The sequence below is a fragment of the Urocitellus parryii genome, unplaced genomic scaffold (assembly GCF_045843805.1).
Source record: "Urocitellus parryii isolate mUroPar1 unplaced genomic scaffold, mUroPar1.hap1 Scaffold_243, whole genome shotgun sequence".
Classification (NCBI taxonomy): domain Eukaryota; kingdom Metazoa; phylum Chordata; class Mammalia; order Rodentia; family Sciuridae; genus Urocitellus; species Urocitellus parryii.
Window position 1 is genome coordinate 102179 of NW_027552437.1, and position 27475 is coordinate 129653.

The 27475-nt window shown below is 34.3% G+C and overlaps 1 protein-coding gene across 1 annotated transcript; it reads left to right on the top strand.

The window, feature by feature from the left end:
• The first annotated feature begins 11948 nt into the window (after window positions 1-11948).
• LOC144251840 (gamma-butyrobetaine dioxygenase-like) lies at window positions 11949-26650 on the top strand. Its single transcript, XM_077794546.1, has 4 exons — window positions 11949-12164; window positions 13109-13226; window positions 26260-26458; window positions 26567-26650. Exons 1-4 carry the CDS (start codon window positions 11949-11951, stop codon window positions 26607-26609), a joined length of 576 nt encoding a protein of 191 aa, XP_077650672.1. The 3' UTR covers window positions 26610-26650.
• The last annotated feature ends 825 nt before the right edge of the window (window positions 26651-27475 follow it).

The following is a 27475-nucleotide window of genomic DNA, read 5'->3' on the forward strand; positions in this document are numbered from 1 at the left end:
GTAGGCTTTAATTTTCCAATCTGGTATTGGTAAGTATTCCTTAGATAGGTTTTTCTTTGAAAACCTGGGATTGAGAAGTTGTGGAATGAAAATTAATCCTTTCACTTGGTTATGTATGGGTTTTCAATAATTGAGTCTAAGTGGAGTTTTGAGAGGTGGTTTTTAGGGGTGGGGGAGTAGGCTAGTGACTTAAAAATAATAGGATCTGATTAGGCAACTAATCATTTGAGTTCCTTACGTTTGACCTGATTTAACTGGTAAAATTTAAACTGAGTGAATGAGCTCATCTTTAAAGCTTTTACTGAAAGATTTTCAGCTGTTCCAAGTGGGACTTATTAGCATTGTTTATAAAAAGATAACATTAGGTGGATGAAAGACATTTGATTCCTTGTTTGCTTAATAAGTTGTAAAATGATGGGCTGGGGACGTGGCTCAAGGGGTAGAGCACTTGCCTGGCATGCGTGTGGCCCGGGTTCCATCCTCAGCACCACATACAAACAAAGATGTTGTATCCGCCCAAACATGAAAAACAGATATTAAAAATCAATCTCTCTCTCTCTCTCTCTCTCTCTCTCTCTCTCTCTCTCAAAAAAAAAAAAAAGTTGTAAAATGATGGCTTGGAAAAGCAGGCTAGAGTCTAACTATGGTGCTATTATGAGGCTTGCTTGTTCAAACACAGGTTTAAGCCTCATACATCAATAAAAGAAATACTGATAAAAATAAAATAAATTGTAAAAAACAAAATTAAATCTCTAAACTTAATGGTATTGGGTAGCAGTTTTCATTAGTTAGCTTTCCCCTCCAAAGATTATGTTTATAATTAGTTAAAATTAACATTTGCAAAACTTCTGCACTCTCTTTTATTAATACTAGAAAATGTTGACTTTATGCATGAATAGGGAGCTGGTAAAACTAGTTTTGAGTTTTAATTACCTAGACACTTGGTAATTTCTCCCACTAACCAGAAGGTAGGCTTAGACTAATCACATCCAACATCTCTGAGCTTCTGTTTGCCCTGAGTATCTGATGAGGGCACTGAACCTAGTAATATTACAGATTGTTTCTTTCTGGCTGAAAGAGTTCTGGTTCCAAATTACTTTTCTTTCTAAGATCAATGCATAAGGCAAAAATTTCCAGAGCTTCTTTTTAAGTTCTCAAACAATGCTGGAGAGATGGGGTGACAAATTTAACTTTATAAAATTTTTAAAAAGAAAACAAACAAACAAAAAACCCCACAAAACCACACCCATCACTGAAGCAGAATAATCTCAAAAACAATTTAGTTGTGCCAAACAGAAGTTCGAGATAAAGTCTATAACTCTGAAGAGGAAAAATATGGTGGTTGATAAGGAAGGAAAAAACACACACTCATACCCCAAGTGATGCTATGAAATAAAAAAGAAACAATTATCCCATCAGATAGGACACTGCCCAAACCCCGGAGCTTTGTACAAGACAGGCAAAACTACTCCTTCCCACCAAAACCAAACTGATATTTTATGAACAAAATTACTAAAAAAAGCAGCAAAATAATGAAGTGTGTAACCTTGTCATGATGCTTCAATGGGACTAATTCAGGTGTGTTCAGTTTAAAAATAGACATCAATTCATCCTCGTATATAAATTTTCTGAAAGAATTTGCTTTTAAATACTGATGACACTTGATTTTTTCCCTTTTGAATTTTTATTATGTTTGCTCCAATAAAGCTTTAAATAAACCAAGAAAGTTCAAGAAGGAAATTATTTCCCCCATTTTACCATGTTTTTGTTTGGATTACCATTCACATTTGTCATAAGGCTAAGAAAGAGATCATGAAGAATAGAAATGACCTGCCAAGTTCCTGAATAGATACATAAATAATTTAACTTTATCAGCACCCTAGTTTTTCTAGTTCTTCCACATACCCCATGTGCCTCAGGCAGCCTCACATTACGAAGGTCCTGATGTCTCCACCTCTTTTCTGATCAGATGGTTTGGAGCAAGAGTCTCAGGTTTCCCCAGTGACTGAAATGTGCTTTTCCCCTCTCCACTTCAAATGGCCTAGACAGAAAAAGAAAGACGTAAAGATCATAACAATTGGGAATGTGATTAATATTTGTGGTTGCCAATTGTTACAGCTGTGATCACTTCAACAGTAGATGTGACATGGGCACAGTGCCATCTTTAATACAGGAATGTTGTTCATCATGGTGGAAAATGCATCCTTTAAATGGTGCACCCATTAAGTATCAGTGTTTCATATTTCAAGTTGCATAAAAATTATTTCAAGCAAGAAAACTTTCAAATCTATTAATAAGCATGTTATTAAAACAAATGGAGTTTAGAATATATACACTTGGAACATGAGTGATAAAAATAAATGACATATTTAAATTGTCTTAATGTTAAGATAACTCTAGATGGATTTTACTATCATCTGTATGTTATTTCCTAGCCTATTTCTATTTCTGTTTCTTGGGTAATTGCATTCAATTTTTCTTTGGGTTGATGTGAAGAGTCAGTGAGTTTCTATATAAAGCACTTAGAACACTGAGTGGCATAAAGAAAGCATTTGGTAAATGCAAACTATTAATTCTACTACTATAACCACTGCTGCTTTTAATTCAATTACTACTATTATAACCCTACTGTCTAGATAATTAAAACTCATATTATTTTTATTTTTTTTCTAAGTTTTGTTGTTATAATTTACAAATAAATATTTATACATTTATTGTACCCAATGTGATATTTTGATTATGTATACATTGTGAAATAATTACCATAATCAAAATAATTAATGTCTATCACCTCACATAATGTGCCCGTGCATGCCTGTATATGTAGTGAGAACACCTGGAATCTACTCTCTTATTAAATTTCCAGCATCTAATATAGCATTAATTATATTAACTATACTATATTAGAGCTCCAAAATTTATTCATCCTGCATAACTGAAACTCTTTGCCCTTTGACCAACATCTTCTTTTTTCCCCAACACCCAGGCCCTGCCAACCACCATTCTACTCTCTGTTTCTATGAGTTAAAAATTTTAGATTCCACATACAAGTTAGATCATACAGTACTTGTCTCTCTCTGCCTAGTTTAGTTCACTTAGCATAAGTCCTTCATCCATGGTGTTACAAATGACAAAAGTTCCTTCTTTTATATGACTAGATAAAAGTCCATTACATGTATACATATACACATACACATGTGGATCCATTGGTTGATTCCATACCTTTACTACTGTGAATAATACTACTGTTAACATGATACTTCAGCTATCTCTTCAACACACTGGTTTCATCACTTTTGGATAGGTAGGCAATAGTGAGATTGATTGATCATATGGTAGTTCTATTTGTAATTTTTTGAGGAATCCCATTCCTGTTTTCCATAATAACTGAACCACTTTGCATTCCCTCTAACAGTGTGCAACACTTCCCCATTCTCTATAGCTTCAACAACACTTATTTTTTGTCTTTGTATCACAGCCATTCTAATAGTTGTGAGGTTGAATCTTATTTTGGTTTGGGTTTATATTTCTATAATATATATGTACATACATATATATCATAGAAATATATATATATATATATATATATATACATACATATATATACTGGGGATTGAACATATGAGTACTTTGTCATGTTGCTTCATCCCCAGTCCTTTTTATTTTTTACTTTTTTATTATTTTTTAGGCGACATTTACTAAGTTGCTGAGGCTCTCACTAAGTTGCTGAGGATACCCTCAAACTTATAATCCTCCTATCTCAGCCTCTTGAGTCACTTGGGACTACAGGTGAGAATCATTGTGCCCAATCTCTGATAAAAACTTGATTAAGCATTTTTCACAGACCTCCTGGGCCATTCTGGGCCATTGGTAAATCCCCTTTGGAGAAATGTCTGTTCACATCCCTTTTCCAGTTTTTAATAGGGTAATTCACATTCTTCCTAGTAAATCATTTGAGTTCCTAATGTATTTCAGTTATAACTTATTATTAGATATATTGCTTGCAAATATTTTCTCCCATTCTGTTGATCATCTGTTTTCTCTGTTGATTGTTTTCTCAGCTGTACAGAAGATTTTTAGCTTAAGGTAATCTCATTTGCCTATTCTTACTTTTATTTACTGTGCTTTTCTGTCCATATCAAAATATCATTGTCCAGACCCATATCATGTGGCTTTCTCCTTATATTTTATTCCAGTAGTTTTCATTTGGGTGTATTATTTTAATTCATTATTCCATTTTGAGATGATTTTTATTTAGGGTGTGAGAGAATGGTCCAAATTCATTCTATGAACAGAGATATACAGTATGGCATCACCATTTGTTGAAGACACTGTCTTTTCTTCATTGAGTGTTTTTGGAAACTTTGTCAAAGACCAATTAACATTAAATACATGGATTTATTTCTGATCTTAACTTTCCATTCCATTGGTTTATGTGTTTTTTTTTTTTAATATACTAGTGCTACGTTATTTTGATTGCCATAGTACTGTAGTGTACTTTGAGTTACTTGGTGCCTCCAACTTAATTTTTCTTTGTTATGATTACTTTAGCTATTTGGGACTTTTATGGTTTTATAGAAATTTGGATTCTTTTTTCTGTTTCTTTGAAAAAATGTATTTGGCATTTTGATAGAAATTGCACTGAAGGCGCAAATCCCTTTTAGTAATATTCATTCTTCAAATTCATGAATCTTTCAAATTTCAATTAGTTATGAATCTAAGGTATTTTCAATTTTCAATTACTTCTTCAATTTATTGAATTATTGTCTTAGAGTTTTCAGTTTGTATATCTGTCATTTCTTTAGTTATACTGCATTCTATGTGTTTTCATTGATGATATGGTAAATTGTGTATGCTCTTACTACCTTTTTAGAACATTCATTATTATTGTACAGAAATAATGTGGTATTTGAATGTTGATAGTATCCTGAAACCTTGCTACATTTGCTTGTTACTTCTAAAAGTTTTCCTGTAGTCTTTATGGTGCCCTGTTATAATATCATGTCATCAATGAACAGAGACAATTTTATTCTTTCCTTTCAAATTTTATGATTTTTTTTCTTCTTAGGAATTAGGCAATAAGAGCCTAATTTCTCTGCCTATAATTCCAATATCATGTTGAATAGAAATGGTCAGAGTGGGCACTCTTGTCTTGTTCCTGTTATTAGAGATTTTTTTTTTAATTTTTTATCATTTGTTGTGATGCTAGTTGTGGGCATATCATACATAGCCTTCATTATGTTAAGGGACATTCCTTCTGTACCTCTTTTCTTGAGAGGGTTGTTATGAAAGGATGTTGAATTTTGTCAAAGACTTTTTTTCTGCATCTATTGGATGGTTATGATGTTTTTCCTTAATTCAGTCAATGCAGTTTATCACATTTATTCATTTGCTTATATTGAATAATCCTTATATACCAGGAAAAAATCACACTTAATCTTGGTATTTGATCTTTTTAAGCACTAAATTAATTGTTCTAGCATTTTATTGAGGATTTTTACATCTATGTTCATCTACATTGGCCTGTAATTTTCTAATCTTTTAAAGCCCTTGCCTAGTTTTGGTTTAAGGGTAATACTGGTATATAAAATGAGTTCAGAAGTGTTCCATCTTCTTTTATTTTTTATGGAAAAATTTGAGAAGAATTGTGTCAATTATTCTTTAATTTTTTTTTTAATTACCAATGAAGCCATTAGATACTGGGTTTTTCGTGGTTGAAGGATTTTGATTATTGATTCAATTTCACACCCATTAGTAATATGTTCAGATTTTTTATTCTTTAATATTCAACCTTCCATATGTCTCACACATAACATATATATGTAAATGTTAACCTTCTTGATAAATTGACTTATTGCCTGTTGCAGTTTTTTACCTTGAGTCTATTTCTTCTGGTGCAAGTAACTGCTACTATTTTCTTTTGGTTGGTCTTTTCACATTCCTTTGTTTCCAGCCAATATATGTTCTTAAAGCTACTGTAACTACAAAATGTTTTGTATAAGCATCATGATAACCATTGTATACCCACAAAAAAGCCTCTACTGATTTAGTAATGATAAATGGAAATTAAAGCATATCACTACAAAAACAAATATGAAGTAGTAAAAGATGTCAGCAAGACAAGTAGAATCAAACAAGGAACCATACAACAGAAAGAAAATTAATAATGACCCATAAATAATTATCCAATGAAAACACATAAGTTAACCAAATGGGGAAAAAGACCAGACTCAAATGTATTTTTCCTACAAGTAACTCACTATAGCTTTAAAAAACACATCCCCAGCCCTGAATTTTTTTGTGACGTATATACAGTGAATTGAACCCAAGAGATACATCCCCAGTCCTTTGTGTTTAATTATTTATTTTAATTTTAGGACAGAGTCTTACTAAGTTGCTGAGAGTCTTGCCAAATTGTTGAAGCTGGCCTCAAACTTTCTATCCTCCTACCTCAGCCTCCCAAGTCACTGGGGTTTCTAGCTCCAACTCTGCATATTTCATGTTTTTGATATCACGAGTTATACTTTTATATTGTGTGTTCATTAAAAATTAATTAAAATATACTATTTTTAATACCTTTATCTTTCATATTATAGTTAAAAGTGATTCATGCACAATCATAATTGTTTTAGAGTATTTCAAATTAGACTATATCTTAAATATTTCTTATGAATTTTCATGTTGTTCATATCCTTTTGCTTGAATTTTAAGAACTTCCTTTATAATTTTTAGTGCTAATAAACCCCTACAACTTTTGCTTGTTTTGGAAAGATTTTTTTTTAATCTCTCTTTCATTTCTGAAAGACAACTTTTCAGATAAAATAATCTTGTTTGGCAGTTTCCATCAATACTTTTAGTCTATCACCCCAGTCTGCAAGGCTTCTACTGAAAAGTCTGATGTCTATATAGAAGTTTCCTTGTATGTAAGAAGTTGTTTTCCCCTTGCTCTTTTCAAAATTCTTCTTGACTTTGATTTTGTGACAATTTTATTATAATGTATATTGGTCCAGATTTCTTTAATACTTTAGTTAAGATGCTTTGGGCTATATATATCTAGATATTTATTTCCCTCTCCATTATTTTCTGTCATTATTTCTTTAATTGAGCTTTATATCTTATTCTTTCTCTCTGCTCCTTTTGAATTCTCTTAATGTTTGTGTTGTTTCACTTGATGGTATTACATCATCCACGTAAGGTTTTTTCATCCCTTTTCATTCTTTTTTTCCACCTTTTTCTGACTGTGTATTTCAAATGACCTGAAACTCTCTGTGAAGTCTTTAGTTCAGTCATTGCTCTTCATCTTCAGATTTGTTTGCTTCTTTTTTTATGCTTCCCATGCCTCCATCAGATAACTAATTTTGTACACATTTTCCTGATACAATTTAGTTATCTCTGTGTATTCTCTCAAAGCTCCCTAATTTGAACTAACTGGATTAATTTGAATTCTTTTTCAGGAAATTCATAAATTTCAATTTCTTTAGAGTCAATACCTGGTGCTTTTTTTTGTTCTTCTGTGTCATATTGTCTTTATTATTCAGAATCCTTGTGCCCTTGTTTTGTGTCCGTGTATTTGAAAAGGTCAGTACCTCTTCCAGTTTTTGAAGACTGGATTTAGCAAGAGAAGTACTTTGCTAACAGCTACATTCAGAGAGTTTAGGTCGGACAACTAAACCAGTGGACAGGTCGCCTTGCTGCTGAAGTGTTCTGGCTGGCTGTCCTTGTTTTACTAGCCAGGTGGGCCTGGAAAATGGTTTCATAAGAGTGGGATAAGTTTGAGTGTATGATTGCTGATTTAGTACCTGGACGGATCCATGAGGGCCAGCCTCTTGCTGGGTTTCATTGGGGTATCCCTGACAACTAGTTCCACGTGGGTAAGTCTTTAAACAAGTATTTTTGTTTGACAACCAAGTCAATTTCTCTTTCATACGATGCCATAAGCAGTTAACACTATTCTCCCAAACCATCAAGTTTAGAAAAAAAATAAAAATAAAAACCTGTTAAATTTTTTGTTTTGTTTTTACTTTTCCTTCAAACAGAATACTATTTTTTTTGTCTTTATAATGAAAATATTACATTCTTTCCATCCCGTAAATATTGCATTCTACAAATTATTAATGGTATCCTTTAAAATTTGGAACCTCATATTTTGAACAAAATTTGTAAACTGGAAGGTAACTATGAGAGAGCATTCTGGAAAGTGTAGAATCTAAATGTCACATCTCTTGAAAAACAGAAAAACTGGACTTATTTATCTTGGATAAGAAAGAAGATGAAGAGGGCAGATTAAAACAGTTTCAATAGCAGAAGCACTATTATTATGGAATGAATGCATCTTATATTGTTTACAAACACTGTGTTAGAACCAATAAGTGAGATGTATTTTTGAAGTATTTTCTTACAAAGAAGATCATCATAAAGAAAATAAACTTTCAAGACATATGTGTTTGTTTTATGTGCATTGTTATATTTAGGTATCTTTAGCCTTTGGTTTTTATCAACTAATTTTAGTAAATAAATAATCCAACAACTTAAAATAGATTAGGTTAAAGACCAAAAGGATATGAGACACACAAACTTGGATACATGCATATAACTTTTTTAGTTCTTTCTATTGTGTCTGTGGGCTTACCATCATCTATGTTAATAATTATTTGCTGTGAAACCTGAATTTTCCCTGTCTGCTTGCCACTGACTGGAAAACCTTGAAATAAAAAAGAAAACTTGGTATACATGCAGGTGTAGCAAAGATATCCACTGCTGGGTGTTCATATGAACAATTGTCTTCTATGTTGTATTTCTTGTTATCTTTAATTGATTGTAGTTATTACTCTTTTGATGCAGAGCTGGCAAAATTTGATTTAAATGAGTAAGGAATTTGTTTTTCTCATGATAAAAGAGATCTAGATGTGACCATCTATTCCTAGTAATGTGATTTTACAGAAACATGGGGAACCCTGACTTCTTTGTAGATTTGTATATTTTTTGATGCCTCTTGATGGCAAAATGACATCCCTGTTCCCAGTACCACCTCCACATTCATATCCAGAAAGAAAGGAATGGAAGTAAGTAGGGGAAAACAGCATGTGGAAGCCAAGTCTACCTTCTTTTAAAATGTTTTCCTGCCCAGAAACTTCCAAACATATTTCATCAATTTGGCCAAAATTACATCATACGTCATACATATACATCTTAGCTATAGAAAAAACTGGAAATATAGCTATTTACCCTCTTATACTTCTATGAAGAAATGAAAGTTGATCACAGATCCTTTAAGAATTACTCAAGTAGTCATCTTCTACACTAGGGTGTCCTGGAGCTTCTCAGCTATCAACACCATTTTCCTCCAGTCTTATTTTTTGTTTACTTTCATAACCATCTCAACTTCCCTTATCATTAGAACTTCATGGTTAACTTTGTACCCTCTAATGCAGTGTCACAAAGGAGATATTTATTGTGTATTTTAATGGTAAGTTTAATTTCATATATGAGGAGGAAAAAGAGAAACCATGCATCCAGGCATGGTTATATCCTTCTGTGGTGAAAACATGAATTGAATAACTTGATGACGGACAGGCAAACTACAATATATGGGCCAGATACGGTCTACAGGCTGCTTTTGTGCACTCCGTGAGCTCACAATATTTATTACATTCTTAGAGGGTTTAAAAAAATAAGAACATGCAACAGAAATGTACCCTGTATGTACCCTGTATGTACCCTGCAAATTAAAAAAAAAAAAAGATACTATATTTCCTTTTACAGATAGTATTTAGCAACTCCTTACATAGATTTTAAAAAAATAGAAATCTTGTATTTCTATTTTTCTATTTTTTTTCCTTAGCTATGACATGTTATTTAAGGATTTGATTATATTATCCCAGAATTTCTATTGAAATCATTACTGTTCTTTGAAACTGTATATGTGAGAAAATATTCCAAACTGCCCCCTCCTCTTATCAGGAGGGGGCAGTTTGGAATATTAAACAAATTGCCTACCCATTTCACAGAGAAATTAATGTTAGGACTTGCCTAAAACCACTTACTTAAACTCATGAGCTAAATTTTCAGAGTTTAACTAAATTATACTTTTAATGATTTTAAGTAGTAGTTCTGTCATGTCATTATACAAATTAAAAAAAAAAAAAACAGGAATTCCCAAGTAGAAATATACCCAAGACCCAATGAATTGTATTATAGCTGTAGTGAGTTAAATAAAGAAACAATCTTCCTTGTCTTAATGTTCTTCCATTAAGTGACTAAAACATTAAAGCTAATGATTTGGAAGGAACATGTGTAACAGTCAACTAAAGTTGCTTTATTTTAATATTGTGTATTTTTAAAGTTATTTTTAATGTTATATAAAATCTTTGCCAGAAGTTCATGAAAAACAAGGATCAATTTTGTCTTATTAGTGTTGAACCACCTAATTGCTATAAATGGAAGGAATTTTACAAACCTTCATCCTGTGTGTGTGTGTGTGTGTGTGTCTGTGAGAGAGAGAAACACATGTATCTCAAGGCAATGGAGTTTCATTTCTATTGTTCACATCACCTTCTATTAATGATTAACTGATAATTACCTGGGAGATTGAGACGTTTTACTTTCATGTAAATTATATTTTTTCTATATAAACTCTAATCCTTATTTATGCGTTCTGGAAAATAAAAATGAAGAAAGTGAAATTTAGGGCACTGTCATGTTTTTGGATATTAAGTATAAAGTCATTAATGGAATCAGGATCAACACTGGGGTTTTAAGTCTATAAAACTACAGTGGCTCACTTGCACTAGATTTTCTTTCCCATAGATATGCATATCTCCAAATTTGGTGGATCTCTTAATTTTAAAAAAGTCATGTATTCTAAATTAAGATGAAGGTACATAAAAATAACCCATAAATGTTCAGAATAAACTAACCAAAATATCAAAGCACACTATTGATTTATACCAAAGCCGAAAGTTTCAGAGAATAAAACAAATTCCTTGCATAACTTAAAGTTGTTGAAAATATTTCATTGAGCCAATGTACTACATCAGAAAAAGAGTAAATAATAAACCAGGTGGGGTGGACATGCATGTAATCCCAGCAGCTCAGGAGACCAAGGAGAGAATCACAAGTTGAAAGCCAGCCTCAGCAATTTAGCAAATATTGTGTCTCAAAATAGAAAAATAAAATGGGTAGGGTATGTGGCTCAGTGGTTGAGTGCCTCTGGGTTCCAATTAATGGTACCAAATACACACACAGACACACACACACACATATATATATATATATATATATATATATATATATATATATAGAGAGAGAGAGAGAGAGGGGGGGGGGGGAAGAGGGAGAGAGAAACCAGAGGTAACATTATGTTCTAACTTATAATATGCCTTAAAATAAATTACATCAATATTCCCTTGATTAAAATAAGTTTCCTAGTTAAGTATTATGAAAATATCTTAAGGCCTTATACAATTGAGCATCAGTTAAAATAGCAAAGGCACGATTGTTATACTATCAATTTGTGGAACATTTTTTCACTTAAAAACAAATTTCACAGCCTTTATCAAACATAAAAGTATGTATGTCATTGGTTCTGAATTTATTATCTAACATTTCTGTGAGAAAAACAAGGAATTCTTTTTATCTGAATCCTGGCCAGGATTGGTTCTGAATTTATTATTAAAATTTCTGTAAGAAAAACAAGGAATTCTTTTTTATCTTGTTTACTTTTAGCCACTGTGTTTCTGTTTATAGCATCTGAAATGCTCTCATCAGAACAAAGTCCCCAGAATTGATAAGTCAAATCTCAGGCAGCTAGGTGACTAACAGAGGCCAGAGTCCACTTGAACTGTGCACAATCACAGAGGTCAAGTTTAGATCCACTCCTTCTGACTATTCCTTTTAACTCTGATTTAACAGCATCTCACTAACAGGATTTACCTTCAAACACCAGAAACATGCATTGTGCCATGCAAAAGGCAGAAGCACTAGATGGGAATCACTTGATGCAAATCCTCTGGAATGATGGGACAGAGTCTCTCTACCCAGCTGTATGGCTGCGAGACAACTGCCAGTGCTCCCATTGCTACCTGGATTCTGCAAAAGCACGGAAACTTCTCCTGGAAACCCTTGATGTGAACATTGTTATTAAAGACCTGGAGTTTGACAAAAAAGGTAATAACTCTTAAAAATCATTTCCTTCTCTTCCAAATAAATAAAGGGGCTAGTCTAAATTATGTCAAATAACTTGTTTTTATGTTATTATGTATATTACAACTATAGAATCATGTTAATGTAGTGCTCAATGCAAATTAATCATACTCAGTAAATGAAAGTATAAGCTATTATTATTACTTCTACCATTTTTAATAAAATCTGCATTATTGCTCATTATTCTTTCCATGAATGGCATTGAAGACACAACTATGTCAGTGGTTCTGAGCCTCAGTTTATTTATTTGTAAACTAGGGATTCTAATAAAATTTGTTCATAGTAATGCTGTCAGAACTCAATGAGATAAAATGGCTTAAAAAGAATATTTTAACATACTGCTCAACATACAGTGGACACTCAAAAAAATAGTACTGATGATTTTTTAAAATTTATCATTGTATTTTTTTATTATTTAGTAGTTGTATAAAGTTTTGCCCTGAAAGAATAGTTCTCAAAACCAAATGAGGCGTGAACAAATTTACCAGAATTCTTATCAGAAGGGAAGGTTTAAGCAGAAAGGGCATCCTTTTCTCATTCTTTTATCTTTGTCTCAACCTGAGGACCAGGTGTTCTCACTTTTATTAGTAATATTATTTCTGTCTCATTATCATTACTCTTTGTAATACCCTTGCCGGGAATCATAATTACTGTCTAACTTCAGTCTTCACAGAATATTTGGGGATCACAAGTTTAGAGACTGTAGAAAAAGGACTTTGGGTCAAGCCAAATTCTACTTCTTGCACAACTATTTTTGTGGACTCATCCTCAGATGTATTACCTTGACTTGCAAGTGATAACTAGATTCCCTGAATACCTTAAATAGCATTGAGAAATGATGCAACCAGAGAGGACACAATTATTTGGAAGTATAATGTACACTTAGGTGATATTTTCTTTCTATTACAAGGTGAATATCACATGGCCAAATGAGCATTGCAGTGAATTTGAAGCTGATTGTCTGAAGAAAAGATGTTTTTCCTGGAAGGCCAGAGCAAAACTTCAAGAAGAATTGTTTTTGCCAGGTAATCCTGCTACAGTCTTCAAAGCCACTTAAAACCATTACTATCAGTAAGGGTCTTTTTAAAAGAATTATTTTAATCGTACATAATTGGAGAGGGTACTCTTTGATAATTTGATACATGTATAAATTTCAAATCAGGGTAGTTAGTAATTTTATGGTACATACTTATGAGATGCACTATGATATTTTGATACATAAACGTCCAGATATGATCTGTATTTCTATCTCTTGATCATTACTTTGTAAGGATTTTATGGTAAGGAATTTGCTCATCAACAAATTCAAACCCTATGATTTTTAAAAAATAATATTGCCACTTATATAAAATGTTTAAAATGTTACCACTAAAGATCATTTGGGTCAAAATGAAAAGAAGTACAGAGGAGTTCTAAGACATTGAAAATAGGTGGAACAAAAGAATTGCAGCAGACTGTGTCTTTATTGTCTAAAGTTAAATCTGGCTTCTCACTGGCACTTTATAAGTGTTCCCTGAAAAGGAGCAGGATGAACCAGAGGCAGACTTCTCCTTAATAACTTTTTTTTTATGGCTGAAGACTTCCAGCTTATTTATTTATTTTTGAATTTTTAACATTTATTTTTTAGTTTTTGGCGGACACAACATCTTTGTTTTTATGTGGTGCTGATGATCGAACCCAGGCTGCACGCATGCCAGGCAAGCGCGCTACCGCTTGAGCCACATCCCCAGCCCTCTCCTTAATCACTTTGTCTTAGTGCCAGAACAACACAAAAAAGCCAAGCAAGAATTCCTAACCTGGTGTCCACAGATAGAATTATGTGATCAATGCACCCACAGAATGGTGACTTACACATTAAGTATAAGTGTGAGTTGAGCGTGACTGAAAGTATATGTGTTCATTTGCACACCAGCACATTTGTCTGGAGAGAGTGTATATGTGTCTCAAGGAGAATCTGTTGCCAGAAAAAATATTCAGAAAAGCAGCAGAGGATGGATTCTGTAGAAAAAAGAGGACTTATTTTTGAGCTAATAGACAAAATAAAATGAAATACCTAAAACAAAGAGAAAGATAATTTTAAAGTATAATTGTAGGAGATACAGAATAATAGAGCTAATGCAGAGGCATTCCTGAGGGTGGGAGGAGTGCATGACGTACTCTGCATCTTGAAGATTTGTTACACATGGGTTAAAGGCTAACTATCGTGAACAGGGTGATTTTTGTGTATTTGACAGAACCTTGACTAATACGAACACACTAATGTGACATGTTCCCTTAAACTTTTTCTGCTACTATTAACTAGACATATTGAAAGGCTACCCCTTTCAGCAACCTTGTAGAATTGTGTAACACCTCTGTGGGAACTCTTGAGTCAAACACTAAAAAGAGATTTCACCTTACTCTTTCAAATTCTCAAGAATGTGGTAATTATCCATGGTTTTGAATGCTAGACTTAGAATACATTACTGTGCCTGTCACTAATTAATCACTGCACCAGATAGCTTTACCTTTTCCTGTAGTTGTCAGTACTAGGATATGATATAGTCACCTTTGTCTTTAAGCATAGACTAATCTTGTCAAGAATTAATTTTCTCTGCTTCCTTAGTCTGACCATTCTGTAGATGACAAGGTTTTGTTCTAGTGTTTTGTGTCTAAACCACCAGGAATCCATTTTTCCCTCTCTTCAATCCTGCTAGCTGGTTGAATACACATGAGTATCCAGGGAAAAATGTTTTTTTTTTTTTTCTGCTTTCTTCCAATGAGCACATTACTAGATTCTTCAAGGAGTATCCAGTTACACAACTTTATAGAAATTGTCTGGGTCAAATTGTAGTATCTCAAGTGCATTATCTTTTAATTATTTTAGATTTCTTCTGGTACTCAAAGTATTTTTTCTTAACTGCCCTAATTTTGTAATCCAGTTGGATTTTACTTTCATTTCCTTCAAGTTCTTCTTCAGATTATTTAAGGAAATAAAAGCCAACATTTTATTATTACAGCTTAAGCTTTTAAGCACTGTAAAAGGATATGGTCACCCCCTATTAACATTTCTTGATTGCAGTTTTACAGCTTACATTTCTCATTACTATCAGGCAGTAGCAAAGTAGAAATGATACTACACTCAGTTAAGTAGTGGAAAAAACTGATCACAATGACAGGCTGCAATAACAAATAATATAAGGAGAACTGGCTGTCATGTAGACACTGGAAAATACTTTAATGATTTAAAACAAGATCAGATTTTCAAAATATGTTCCCAAGATGTGCAGTTGGTGAGTAAAAGAAGACACTAATGGTTCATTTTGGGGATATTGGTTCTATGGCTTTTTGCCTACAGATTTTGAGACTCTATTTCATTGCCATTGCATATTTTCAAACATCAGTACTCCAGGGCACCTAAAATTGAGTTACATTTGTGGAAGGATTTTGTTTTGAATCTCAATAGCAATGTGTCCTCCTCTGCTTTTCCTAAGAGTGAGGGCCACAGGATTTTTAAAATCTGGAGTCAAGATGCAGGGCACTGGCCTTGATCTTTTCCTGGAATGAGCTGTTGAATACAAAATTAAAAAGGCAAATGATAATCAGCTGTGGGATGGATTGTGGGACAGTCATGGAACAGACTAACATGGAACAGTCACAGCTAAAAGGAAGATGTGGATAATAATCATTTTTCCTGAATTTCTATTTAGTGGTGTGCCAATTTTGTGCTGGGGAATCTGCAAGAAAATACCAAAATAGAAAAAGCATTTGTGTCCATCCTTTAAGACTTATCATGTCTAGTACAGAACAAAGTCATGAAAACAAGTAAGCAGAGTACATTAAGTATATTGAAGCATGAAGTGAAGGTAAACGGTGACCCAGAAGAAGGAATTTGAGGAGATGAGGTAATGATGCTTGAGCCAGCTTCTGAAGAATTCATCAATTTTTTAGGCAAAGACAGAAAGTAAGGAAATTCTCTACAGAGGGAAAAAAGAAAACATGTAGAAGATCTTTGAAGTGTTAAATAGAGGGATGATTTGGGGAAACTGTTATAACTGTTGGTGAAGTTAAAGCTGCTAGGCAACCCAGGACAGGGAATGGTCCAAACTAGGAAGGGGCTCAAGTGCCCTGCTTGGCCCTCCACCCACAGAAAAGAAAGATTCTTCCTAACATAGAGTCCAGATATCCCATTACATGAGCATCCCACAGATTCTCATCCTATGAGGTCAAAGAAATGAGCTGAAGATCTTTACAGGTTTAAGATCACCTTAATTTTTTTGGCTGAATTTTACATTTTTGGAGTTGAGTCAGTTGATTTTAATAAAATGAATATTATTTCTCAAATGCCTACAAGTCTGTGAACAGCTAAAATGCTTTGCTTTTGTTGCAGTCTCCCCTCCTGCAGTGTGTGTCTTTGTCCCTGGGTTTGCATTCTTCTTATGAAGAGAGTGAAAGGATCAAATTTGCATTGTAGTCCCAGCTGTGTGTTGCATGGACTGTATGTGGAGAGACAGGGAACAGGGACCCATAGCATGGCCTAGGAATGGTACCATCAGAGACAATGATGACTTAAAGGGAAGAAAGGTTGGGGAAGAATTTGTATTCAAAGAAACATATATTAACATATAGGGTGGGAAGTTGGTGGCCCCATTCTCATCTCTATCAAGTAAAAACTTGACTGATAAAGCCTAGCCTATGAATATTTCCAAATACATGGATGAAAATTGAGGACTTTAATAGAATACTAAAAACAAAATTGTATTATGCAATTGTTTTAACTTCTATGAAAAATTTCAATATAATTATACACTCGTTTTTGTGACTGGTAAGCAAGATTGACAGAACTAAACTGGAAAAAAATACTATATGAGGTACATAAAATGACTGATCTGCAAATACTTATTCTTTTATTAATACTCAGTGTCAAAATAAATGAATGTGTGCTTTTCTCTTTGGTTTTAATCATCTCTTTGAATTGGTACTAAAATATATCAGACTCTGATTTTAATATTTGTTATGGAAAATTGAATTTTAAAAGTTATAATTTAGAGAAAATATCTTTTTTTTCAATTTGAGATTATAAGCTCAGATTTCTCAGGACTCCAGGACTAAGCCCTTTATACAGTCAAAAGAGAACATTTTCCTCTCAATTCTGTATGCCTCTCTTATAGCAGAGCCAGCCTTGGCCATCTACTTAATCCAATGAAAACCCCTCAGTCTATAGCTGTAATCCCTTCCTTTGTTTCAAAAGAACAAGCCACAGAAGTAAAAACTCTCAAGTTACTCTCAGGGCCCTCTAAAATCTACTTGCCTTGCCCACAGCAAGGAAAAACACAGAGCTTTCCTTTCTCAAAGAGAACTCTGTTTACTTGAAGATGAAGATTGTTATTACAGTGTAAAGAACAGGGCTTGTTTGGTTAAGAAGCCGTTTTTACAGAACCTTGTCAAAAAGCAAAAATCATGTGTATATGTATTTAGTTGGAAACTAACACACACAATAAAAATGTCTAAGCCCATTTGTTATTTTATCCCATCTCTGAGCCTTGACCCATCCATTGTTGGGAGTCTTCGATGGAGCGAGGGGAGTGAGGGTATTTATTTCACGGATTACTGTCCTTGGGGATTATAAACAGAGATGGAAGATTTTGTTTTTCATTTCTCAGGCAGCTTTAACATGTTCCAGGGTCTCCAAGTTACCAGGTCACAACGGCTTCTGAACAACCTTGTCAAACAGCTGCAATTGAGCCACAAGGCCATCTCCCAAATATGCTTATCTCCCCCCCAAAAGAGACCTAATAAAAAAACTTTTCTGAGGTCTCCTTGGCTCATGAGCTGAGTCTCCATTCTGTTGAACCTGTTATATGTACAAAAGGCCTCTTGACTTTTAGATCTTTGGAGTTTTGATAGAATATACCTACCTAGTTATCTGTGAGATTACTCTGTTCCTTGTTGATGTCTTTTAATGTGTCCTACTTTTTTTCTAAATTAAATATTATTTTGTATTCCTACTTAATTTCCTCATTGTACTTGGTAAACTTAGATAAAATATCTAAAGGATCCAATGTCCTTCTAAGAGACTGGATTGCCCTTGTTCTGTCAGCCCAACAGGGAAGACAGAGCCTGGAGTGATCTACATTATTATAATAATAATCTAGAGGTTGTGCCCACAATTTCTAGATTAGTGGTCTCTTTCTTACAAGCTTAGCTTACTTTTTTCTATACCCCTGGAATGAGTTTTATAACATTGCCATTTGGATTGAAAATTTAGAATTACGAATTTAGGAATTTATTCCTAAGGGTGACAATTTCAAAAAGTAAAGTTGTATGTTAACTTCACGTTTCCCAAACCTACAGATAAGGTATAAATTTAGCCTGACATTTTTGCTAGAGCCTACATATCAGGAAATTCACTAATCAAATAAATAAATAATAACTAGTTAAAAATTATTTCTTCTTATTTCTGGTTTTACTTTGCTTCTTCAAGATGACAGACTATGAACTATACAACCTTAGTATTGAAGTTGTAGGTATCTTTATCAGATTTAAATTTCTTCTTTTAAATTTCAAGCCCAGACTTTCAAATATGTCCATGGAATAGCGATGTGCTATCTTTTTTGGAAAAAAGAGACAGATTTTTTTTCCCATTTCATTCTGTGGATTTGCCTAATTTTAGTTGAGCAAATTAGAAAAAGTTCTACTCTGATCAGTGAGTTCTCTAACTTTACTGATTTTTTTATCTTGAAATTCTATGTTTGTATCAATGCATAACTTTGCTCTTAATCAAAAGGGCACTAGAGCACTGAGATTAAAGTACTGTGAGCCCTAGGCCTTGATGGATCTGTGACTTTAAGCAACTCATTCAACCTTTCTAAGCTCCAAAATCTATCTGCTTGATAGTATGCAGCCACCTTCTTGATTAATGCAATGCTAAGTGAAAGGCAATGCTGCAGGGTAAGTAGTTACTTAGTTTTCACAGGACTCCCCTGACATGGATATAAATGAACACAGAGCGTAGCCCTGAGAGTTTTCTTAATGCTCTAGACAGTATATTATTCTTTTTTTGAATGCAGAGTCCTATCATAGAAATTCTTTCCTCCAGGTGGCTTTCAAGTTTCCATGAACACTGTTGGCACTGAGAAGAATGATATTTAACAGGTTATAGAGGCAAATATTGCACAAGCTGTATCTTATGACAACTTAGTTGGAACCTTTATTTATCATTTCATGCCTGGATTCCTGAGTTAACTAGGCTGTCCACAGTAGGCTTGTACAACTATGCAGAGTAATGTCCCTGATACACAAGATCATCTCCCCTCCCCCTCTTTACTTTGGTGTCTCCTTGCTTGAAGAATAAAATCTAGCTATCATTTGGGCTATTAAGTCATTCTACAATCTGGCACCCCCTCCACAAGTGTGTGGACTTTAATTCCAGTTCTACCTGCTTCCTGGATTACTTGTTCTACTTTTTCTCTCTGGGCAAACTTCACCTATTCATCTTACAAGGTATACTCACATCCCAATGAAGCCTTTTACCAATTATATACTGGTAGCACTGAAATACAAAGTCATAATATAACAATGGAAACCTACGGTGTTTTTTTAAAATTTTGTTAGAAATTAAAAAGGAAGTGAAAATCTCTGCCCTAGTTTCAGTGACTCTGAGTTTCTCTAGAAAGCTAGGAGATGCTCCATCTCTCCCTGTCTCTCCTGCTTGCACATTCTTCTCCCTTTCCTTTGTATGAGGGTTTTCTCTTAATCCTAGGCATTTGGTTTAAATAATTGCTCTTCAACTTAGCTTTTCTTGACTGAGACATGTAAATAAGTTCCCCACCTCAACCCCAACAATTGTTTTCTATTTTCATTGACCCTACTGGTTACACTCATAACACTTGCCAAATTTTTTTATTCTTTATGTTTTTCTCTCTGCTTCTTTGTTTATACAACCTTTTCCCTTTACAAAGGCAGCTATCACATCAACTGTGTGTGTGTGTGTGTGCGTGTGCGTGCACGTGCATTTGATCTCTTGCCCCAACAGGGCATTTGATAAATATGTATTCAGTATAATTTCCACATCATGAGGTAATCACTGGGACTGAGGTATGTACCAGTGCTGGGAGGCTAGAGGATACAGGCATCTAACCCACCTTTAGCAGATTCAGGAGATTTCCAGTAGCAGGGCATCACAGAGGTTGTTGGTGCCCCTCAGCACTCATCCTACACAAGCCAGCACCTTCCAACTGCAAAATTGCCACTTGCCTTCCCTGTATGGGGGAGCATGCTCTGCTTGCACATAGGGAAGACCAGAAAGACCCAGGAGTGAAGAGTGGGTGTTTGGGCCTCTGCATCTCCTTGCACCATAGCTGGAACACCACTAGAGTATAATTCTAGAGTCACTGTATAAGGTCCCACATTGCCAAAAGCCATAACCCACTCACTGAAACTCTTTCCACAGGCTTTCTACTCTCTTGCATCCCCATCTCTTTTTAGTGCTTACAGGACTAACTCTTTAATAAATTATTCATATTTGAATCCTCCTCTCAGGAATACCTCTTAAGAGACAACAAGTAGCCAGAATTTTTGAAAGACACATAGAATTCCCTGAACACGAGGTGAAAGAATATACAAAAGAAAGCAATCTCTCAAATAGTGCTGGAAAAGAGAATCAAAGCCCTATTTCCTTCCTTTCAGGTACCTTTTCTCTAACAGCAGTCAGACTTTGGTTTTGGTAGGGCCCTTTCTCTTGATGCTCTTGATGCCATTTCAGAGCCAGAAGCTTAATTCAGTGCAGGTAGACAGAAGGTCCTAAACTCCTGAAATAACACATTGCAAACCAACATGCTGTGCTCATAAATTTTTAGCTAAATATCTTCTTTGTGTCTTTTCCTTTTTTAAACATAACTCAGGCCCCTGGAATGTGGTGCTTAACCTTCAGAAGGAAACCTGTACAAATGATTCCTTGAAAGCCAGTGTGTGGCCTGTTCATAAATTTTATGATGTGTGAAGCACATGTTCAAGGAAGCATTTATTAGTAAGAGCATTAGTTAAATTAGGAAGAGTGGTTCATACCTTAAATGTGCCATCATTTTCCATTCAGTTTATGTATTCATACCCAAGCGTGAAACTTAAATTTGTTTTTAATGTATTCTCTTGGCAAATGATTTACTCTGGTCCGATATATTTTCTTTTGGCTCCTCTGATAGTTAGGTTTTGCAGTTGGTAGGAAATAGGAAAATGTTCTTAAATTACTCTTTCAAGGTTAAAGTTTTAATATTGTGTGCAGATATCACAGAATAATTTACCCATTAGAGTTAATGAAATAGAGTACTACTACTTCTCTCTGAAAATTGGCGTTTTATATTCAAGAGAGCATGATGAATTTGGAAACTGGCTAGTCACAGGACTGTCTCTAAAAGTCACCTTTAGTATAACACAATGTTTGAGTGGTTCATATTTAGTAATAGGTTCTTTGATGGGCTGTATCCCTCCGTTTTGGATGTTTGCAAAGCTCCTGCAAGGGCATTCCAAAATGAGAGCTATGGTTAAAAACATTAGAAGTTCTACAGAACTTAAAAACTATTGCAACTGTATTCTTGACATTAACATTCTGAAAGCTGTATGTTATTTATAATGTGGTCTGTGCTGTATATTTTATTGACAGGCTTGTTTCTTTCCAGAGTCTCTGATATGTGAATATGCTTAATTTTACATATCTAAAGAGTAACATTTATTACAAGAATCCAAATCTTTCCATATTGCTAAAATTAAAAATAATGGAGTTTTGTGTGTATGCATTATTTTATAATGGAAAAAATAACTCATATATAAACAAAAATTCTTGCAAAGGTGTTATAAAAAGTATATTCTCAAGAAAAGAAGAAAACATGCTATAAATATAATAGTATGTCCCTTAAACAGAGTTTTCTAAAATATACAAATAAGTCATAACACAAACTCAAAAGTTTTAAAAACAATTAGATCTTGTGAAAAAACTTTTAAATCTCTGTTTATTGTAGCTTACTATCACACAGTCACTGAAACTCTCTGAAAGGTGATACTGGCCTTAAATAAAACCAAAAAGGAATGGATCAGTGAAATACATTGGCATGAATTAAAGAAGCTAACGTTAGCTGATTTTTAAATGTGCAAAGCTTTGGCTCATTTCACAAAAGGTAAATAGTGATGTTGTTGCAGGGTTGTGCAATGAGCCCTATTCCTAATGTTTTCTCTGCATTTAAAATTCTGACAGGGAGCCAAGGTTTAACGTTAAATACCCATGATCAAACAAGTTCAGACAAAGTGTTCCTCATTTAACTTTCCCTGCTTTCTGTATTACCTAGTAGACTTCCTTTATAAAGGTAGGACAAGCTATGGACATTTAGACATAGGATTCAAAAATGCCTATGATGACAGCACTTCAAGGTATCAAGTGTTTATGTACAATTTTTGAAATTACATACCTGGGGACCTGTCACCTGGATTTGACCAGCTCTGCAAGTCATTAGCTATGTGCCTTGGACACCTAGTTCATTTGTTATAGCAAGGGAATTCTGAAAGCATCCACCCCATGTATTTGTTGTGGAGCTAAAAAAAAATGTTTTTAAAACTTGTAGCACTGGGATTACTCTTAGAAAGTATTCAGCAAATATTAAGTATTTTTATTGTTATTATGGGTCTACTCTGTGCGAGGCACTATGTTAAATGCTCTGCATAATCTCATTTCATGGTCACAAAAAGACCTACAAGACAAATATAATTGTCCCTGATTTACAAATTAAAAAACTGAAACTCAGAGAAGAGCCCCGAAAACTTGCTAGTAAGAACAATGAATAAAACCCATATTAGGACATCCAAGTTCTGCCCATGCCTATATGTCACCAGTCATATGTGTCAATTTAAATTTATTTAAAATTTAATAAGGTAAAAAATTAGTTTTTCAATTTCATTAGCAGGATATCAAGTCTCAGCAGCCATTGGTTGCTAATAGTTATGGCACTGGATAGTGCAGATAATAGAATATTCCCATGAATTCAGAAAGTTCTAATGAACATCACTATAATCTATACCAGTCTGTCTAGGCTGACTTACAATAGCAAAAAAATGTGTTTTCTAAAAATTATAATAAATTTTCCTTAATAAGTTAGAAAACCTTGGTGATAAAGACGATGAATTTGTTATAGATACACATACAGACGGTAGCTAATTCCATCCAACAGGCTGCATAAGAATGGAAAACATGTATTTGCACAAATTAGCACCGTGCCAGAATACTAGAAAAACCCTCAGTGGTAGTATAGGCAAAATTTTACCCAATGATAAAAAATAATGGTGATGGGAAATCTAAAGCCAGTATGAAAATGCCAAATGATTCTCTAACATTCATCCAGCTCTAGTACTATGTGGATCCCTAATTTTCTTCTGAGAATCACTAATGTAAAAATGTTCTCACATTTTCTTTTATATTTCTGAATATAGTCTGTATAGAAATTAACTTTAGAAGGAAGATGGTGACTGGTTATCTACTCCCATAACACTGATATTTGCCCCAGGAAATTTTTCTCCTAGCTGGAAACCAAATGACCTTCCTAGACAGGCAATCAATATGTAATACACATGACATTTATCATCTTCTTTTTGCAGACCTTTTTGATTGACATCAGATATTACAATGTAGGGCTTAAAATGCAATGAGGAAATGGGAGTGTTAAAGCAAACAACCACATAATTTAATATTCAAAACAAAGCCAAGTAGATTCCTCCTTTGAACAGAGTCTCTTTCATATAAAGCCAACTCTGTTTGACTTTAGAAGAAGAAATGCTTGAGGCATGAAGGAACACACCTGAGTAACTTCATGCATGTAAAAGAATAGTTGTCATTATAGAGAGAGTTTTAGATAAAGATCAAAAGACCTGATACCTCTTAAACATTCATCAACTATGGTATCTATCCTATTGTGTTTTTTATTTATATATTTTTGTTGGAACGTTATAATGGTGATATCTGTTCTTACATTCTCATATATACACACAGCATAACCATATAATCTGGTCAATTTAAATCCTCAGTGGCTCTCTTTTCTTTCCCTCTTCCTTTCCCCTGAACTCCTTCCACTACCTCTACTGGTCATACTGTGTTTTAATTGTTAGCTTCCATGTCTGATTCTACCATAGACTGTGAGCTCCTTAAAACCTACTGCCTACCCATAGTTGATTGTGACATGGTAAAATGTTGGGTTTATTGAAAAGACAAGTGAACAAATAATTATTGGGTAGCTAATATGCTCAAGAGATGCCATCCTACTCTGAAAAAAAAACAATTAAGGTAATTATTCTGAAACCTCCATACCTCATGACTTCTATTGGCTCATCCAACCTTCTCTGTTTTAATGCAACATGGACCATGCTTTTCTTTGCCAAGGTGACTTGGTTACTATTTTGGTTAGTCCCACAGAGAGTAAAGAGTTAAAGTGAAAAATTAGGAAACAGTAACTAGGTAACTCTTTGACTTGCTAAAATGATATAGTAAGTCACTTGAGCCTTTAGAATCTCTTCAATACTAAAGAGAATTAATGCATCTGAATTAATGTATCTGCCAGGTAAGCTTAGTTTGGAATTTAGATCTTGAAAATTCTAGTTTATTATGCAAGCTTTCATGATTAACAACCCAGAAACATTGGCAATATATGCATTAATCACTTAATTTGGACTTCCTGAATAAACTCACCTACTCATTCCTGCAAATGTCCTCATACAGCTAGCTGGTTGAAGAAGGAGGAGGAGGAGGAGGAGGAGGAGGAGGAGGAGGAGGAGGAGGAGGAAGAGGAGGGGGAGGAGGAGGAGGAGGAGGAGGAGGAGGAGTGGGAGGAGGAGGAGGAGGAGGAGGAAGAGGAGGAGGAGGAAGAGGAGGAGGAGGAGGAGGAGGAAGAAGAAGAAGAAGAAGAAGAAGAAGAAGAAGAAGAAGAAGAAGAAGAAGAAGAAGAAGAAGAAGCTCAATAGCTGGCCATATCTTTGCACTACTGAAGCTACTGATTCCTGAAATAACTCCTAATTCTGAAGAGCAAGCCATGATGACACCAAAGAGAAAATGATTTACAATTCACAAGTACAAGTGGCACTGACCCATTCTCCATTCTGAAACTGAGGGCTCTGGAATTGGTTTCCATAATGTGGTATATTCCTTAGTTAGAAAAGGGAGTGCTGCCCAGGATAATATTGAGATATTATGTTCTAATTCTATCACTTGTTAGGAAGGTTTGCATTTCTAAGGCAATTTCCTTCCCAAGAAAGGAAGAAATGATATGGATTAGCTAGCATTTGGTCCTTCCTGAATTAGTTGTTAGTATCTGAGGTGTTTCCCTTGGAAAAATTATATTTCCTCAGTGCTCCATTTCCTTTGGCAAAGCCTAGTTTGCAAATCAAATACTTTTTACATTTGTTTTTCATTATGTTTTCACAGATCAACATTTTGATAAGTAATTAATTATCAGGAAGGAGAGGGTTAAGGAAAGGCATTTGACTTTTATATCCTGCATATCACCTCCAAAGCCATCTATGCCTCCCAGGAACACACCTTCATCTTTCCTTCACTATGACCAACTCTCACTGACTCCAAAGAACAACATGATCCCAGAGACAGTCTGATAGCTTTTAATCAGGTGAAATAGAGAAAGAAAGGACTATACCCACCCTCCTAACAGAATAAGCATATGATATTCTAGTCCACCATTCTGATTTTATCATCCATTTGGAGTTAAGAAATAGAACTTAGCTGTTAACACTCACAGTGTTTCAGGGTCACTTCTAAGCAGTATCCTGGAAGGGAATTTCTAAGAACATAGTTAAACAACATTCCCTCAATAAATGTAGTATGCTGAATACTGATTATGTGCCAGACACAGTTGTAGCAAGAGGCAATGCTCCCAGGAAGCAAGGCCTGGTGACAGGCATTTCTGGTAAAACTAGCATTTAGTAATCTCCATGATCAATTAAAGATCAACTCTAGTGATCTAGTCCCTTCTCTAAGGTTCCTGCCTTATATTAAACCAATGTAATCTCATATGATTTCATTTCTTTAATTCACAGAACATCAATACTGGGATTCAGAGCTCCAGCTACCTACTCTAAGTTTTGAAGATGTTTTAAAAAATAATGAACATGCATACAAGTGGCTCTCCAGCCTTAAGAAAGTAGGCATTGTGCGACTCATCAGAGCATCTAACAAGCAAGGAGAAGTAATAAAACTTGGGAAAAGGATTGGTTTCCTCTATCTCACATTTTATGGGTGAGTTACCAGATATTTTGTATTGTGCCATCACAAAGACAGTTTGATATATTTTCCAAAGTGGGTACTCATTTGGTTGAAAATACAGTAATGTCCATGTTGTCTTAGGAAGCCACATGGAAAGAAGAGTCTAAAAGAAGAATTTCTCTGAGAATGACTAGAATTTTTAAAGAGCCCAAAAGATCAAAGACCTCAGGTAACAAAGACATTAGGCTAGTTACAGGTGGTATATTACTCAATCTTCTGTAACAAAATACCAGAGAGTGGGTGATGTAAACAACAGGAATTAATTTTTCTCATAGCAACTGGAAGTCCAAGATGAAGGTAGTGACTGACTAGATTAGTTTATGGTAGGGCTTCTTTTACTGGTTTTCACCTGATTCTCTTGTTTTTCTCCATGTGGCCTTTCCTCTGTACACAGCATACTCCTACTGTTCCTTCCTCTTCTTATGTAGACAACAAGTCTTATTGGATTAGATAATACCCATAAAATATTATTTAACCTTAATTACCTTGTTCAAGGCCCTATCTCCAAATACATTGGATGTTTGGGTTCTGAAGATGAATCTGAAGGACACAATTCAATTCAAAACAGGTAGGATGAAAGATTATGTTTCTCTAAGACTTTTAAAAAGCACTCAACTTCATAAATGTTAAAGTTGATTAAAGTTCTACCTCTCAAGATTTGGCACAAAATAACATTGGATCCTAAGGAATTGAAATCAGCCACCAGATGTAAAAAGATAAAATTAACATCCAGAAAATTGAGCCTATGTGCTTTAATATAACAGGAAATATAATTAATTTTAACTATGGAATAAGAAGCTATTTTCATAAGAATTTCCTACAAAGTAACATTAATTATGACATATCTGAAAGGCAGGGGAGTGGGTTTAACTGAATTTCTAAAGTTCGGGTGAGCACCTCATGCAAGATGGATACAATTATTTTTGGACTCAGAGCATTGGAAGTAGGAGAGACCGTCAAAATCCAAAGGTCACAAACTGGTAGCACAAA

Excerpts from the sequence above, each read along its gene's own strand:
- LOC144251840 (XM_077794546.1), top strand. The coding sequence starts at position 11,949 with ATGCATTGTGCCATGCAAAAGGCAGAAGCACTAGATGGGAATCACTTG. Across the intron at positions 12,165-13,108 it reads ACCTGGAGTTTGACAAAAAA|AAGGTGAATATCACATGGCC; the intron begins GGTAATAACTCT and ends TCTTTCTATTAC. Across the intron at positions 26,459-26,566 it reads CTCTATCTCACATTTTATGG|GAAGCCACATGGAAAGAAGA; the intron begins GTGAGTTACCAG and ends ATGTTGTCTTAG.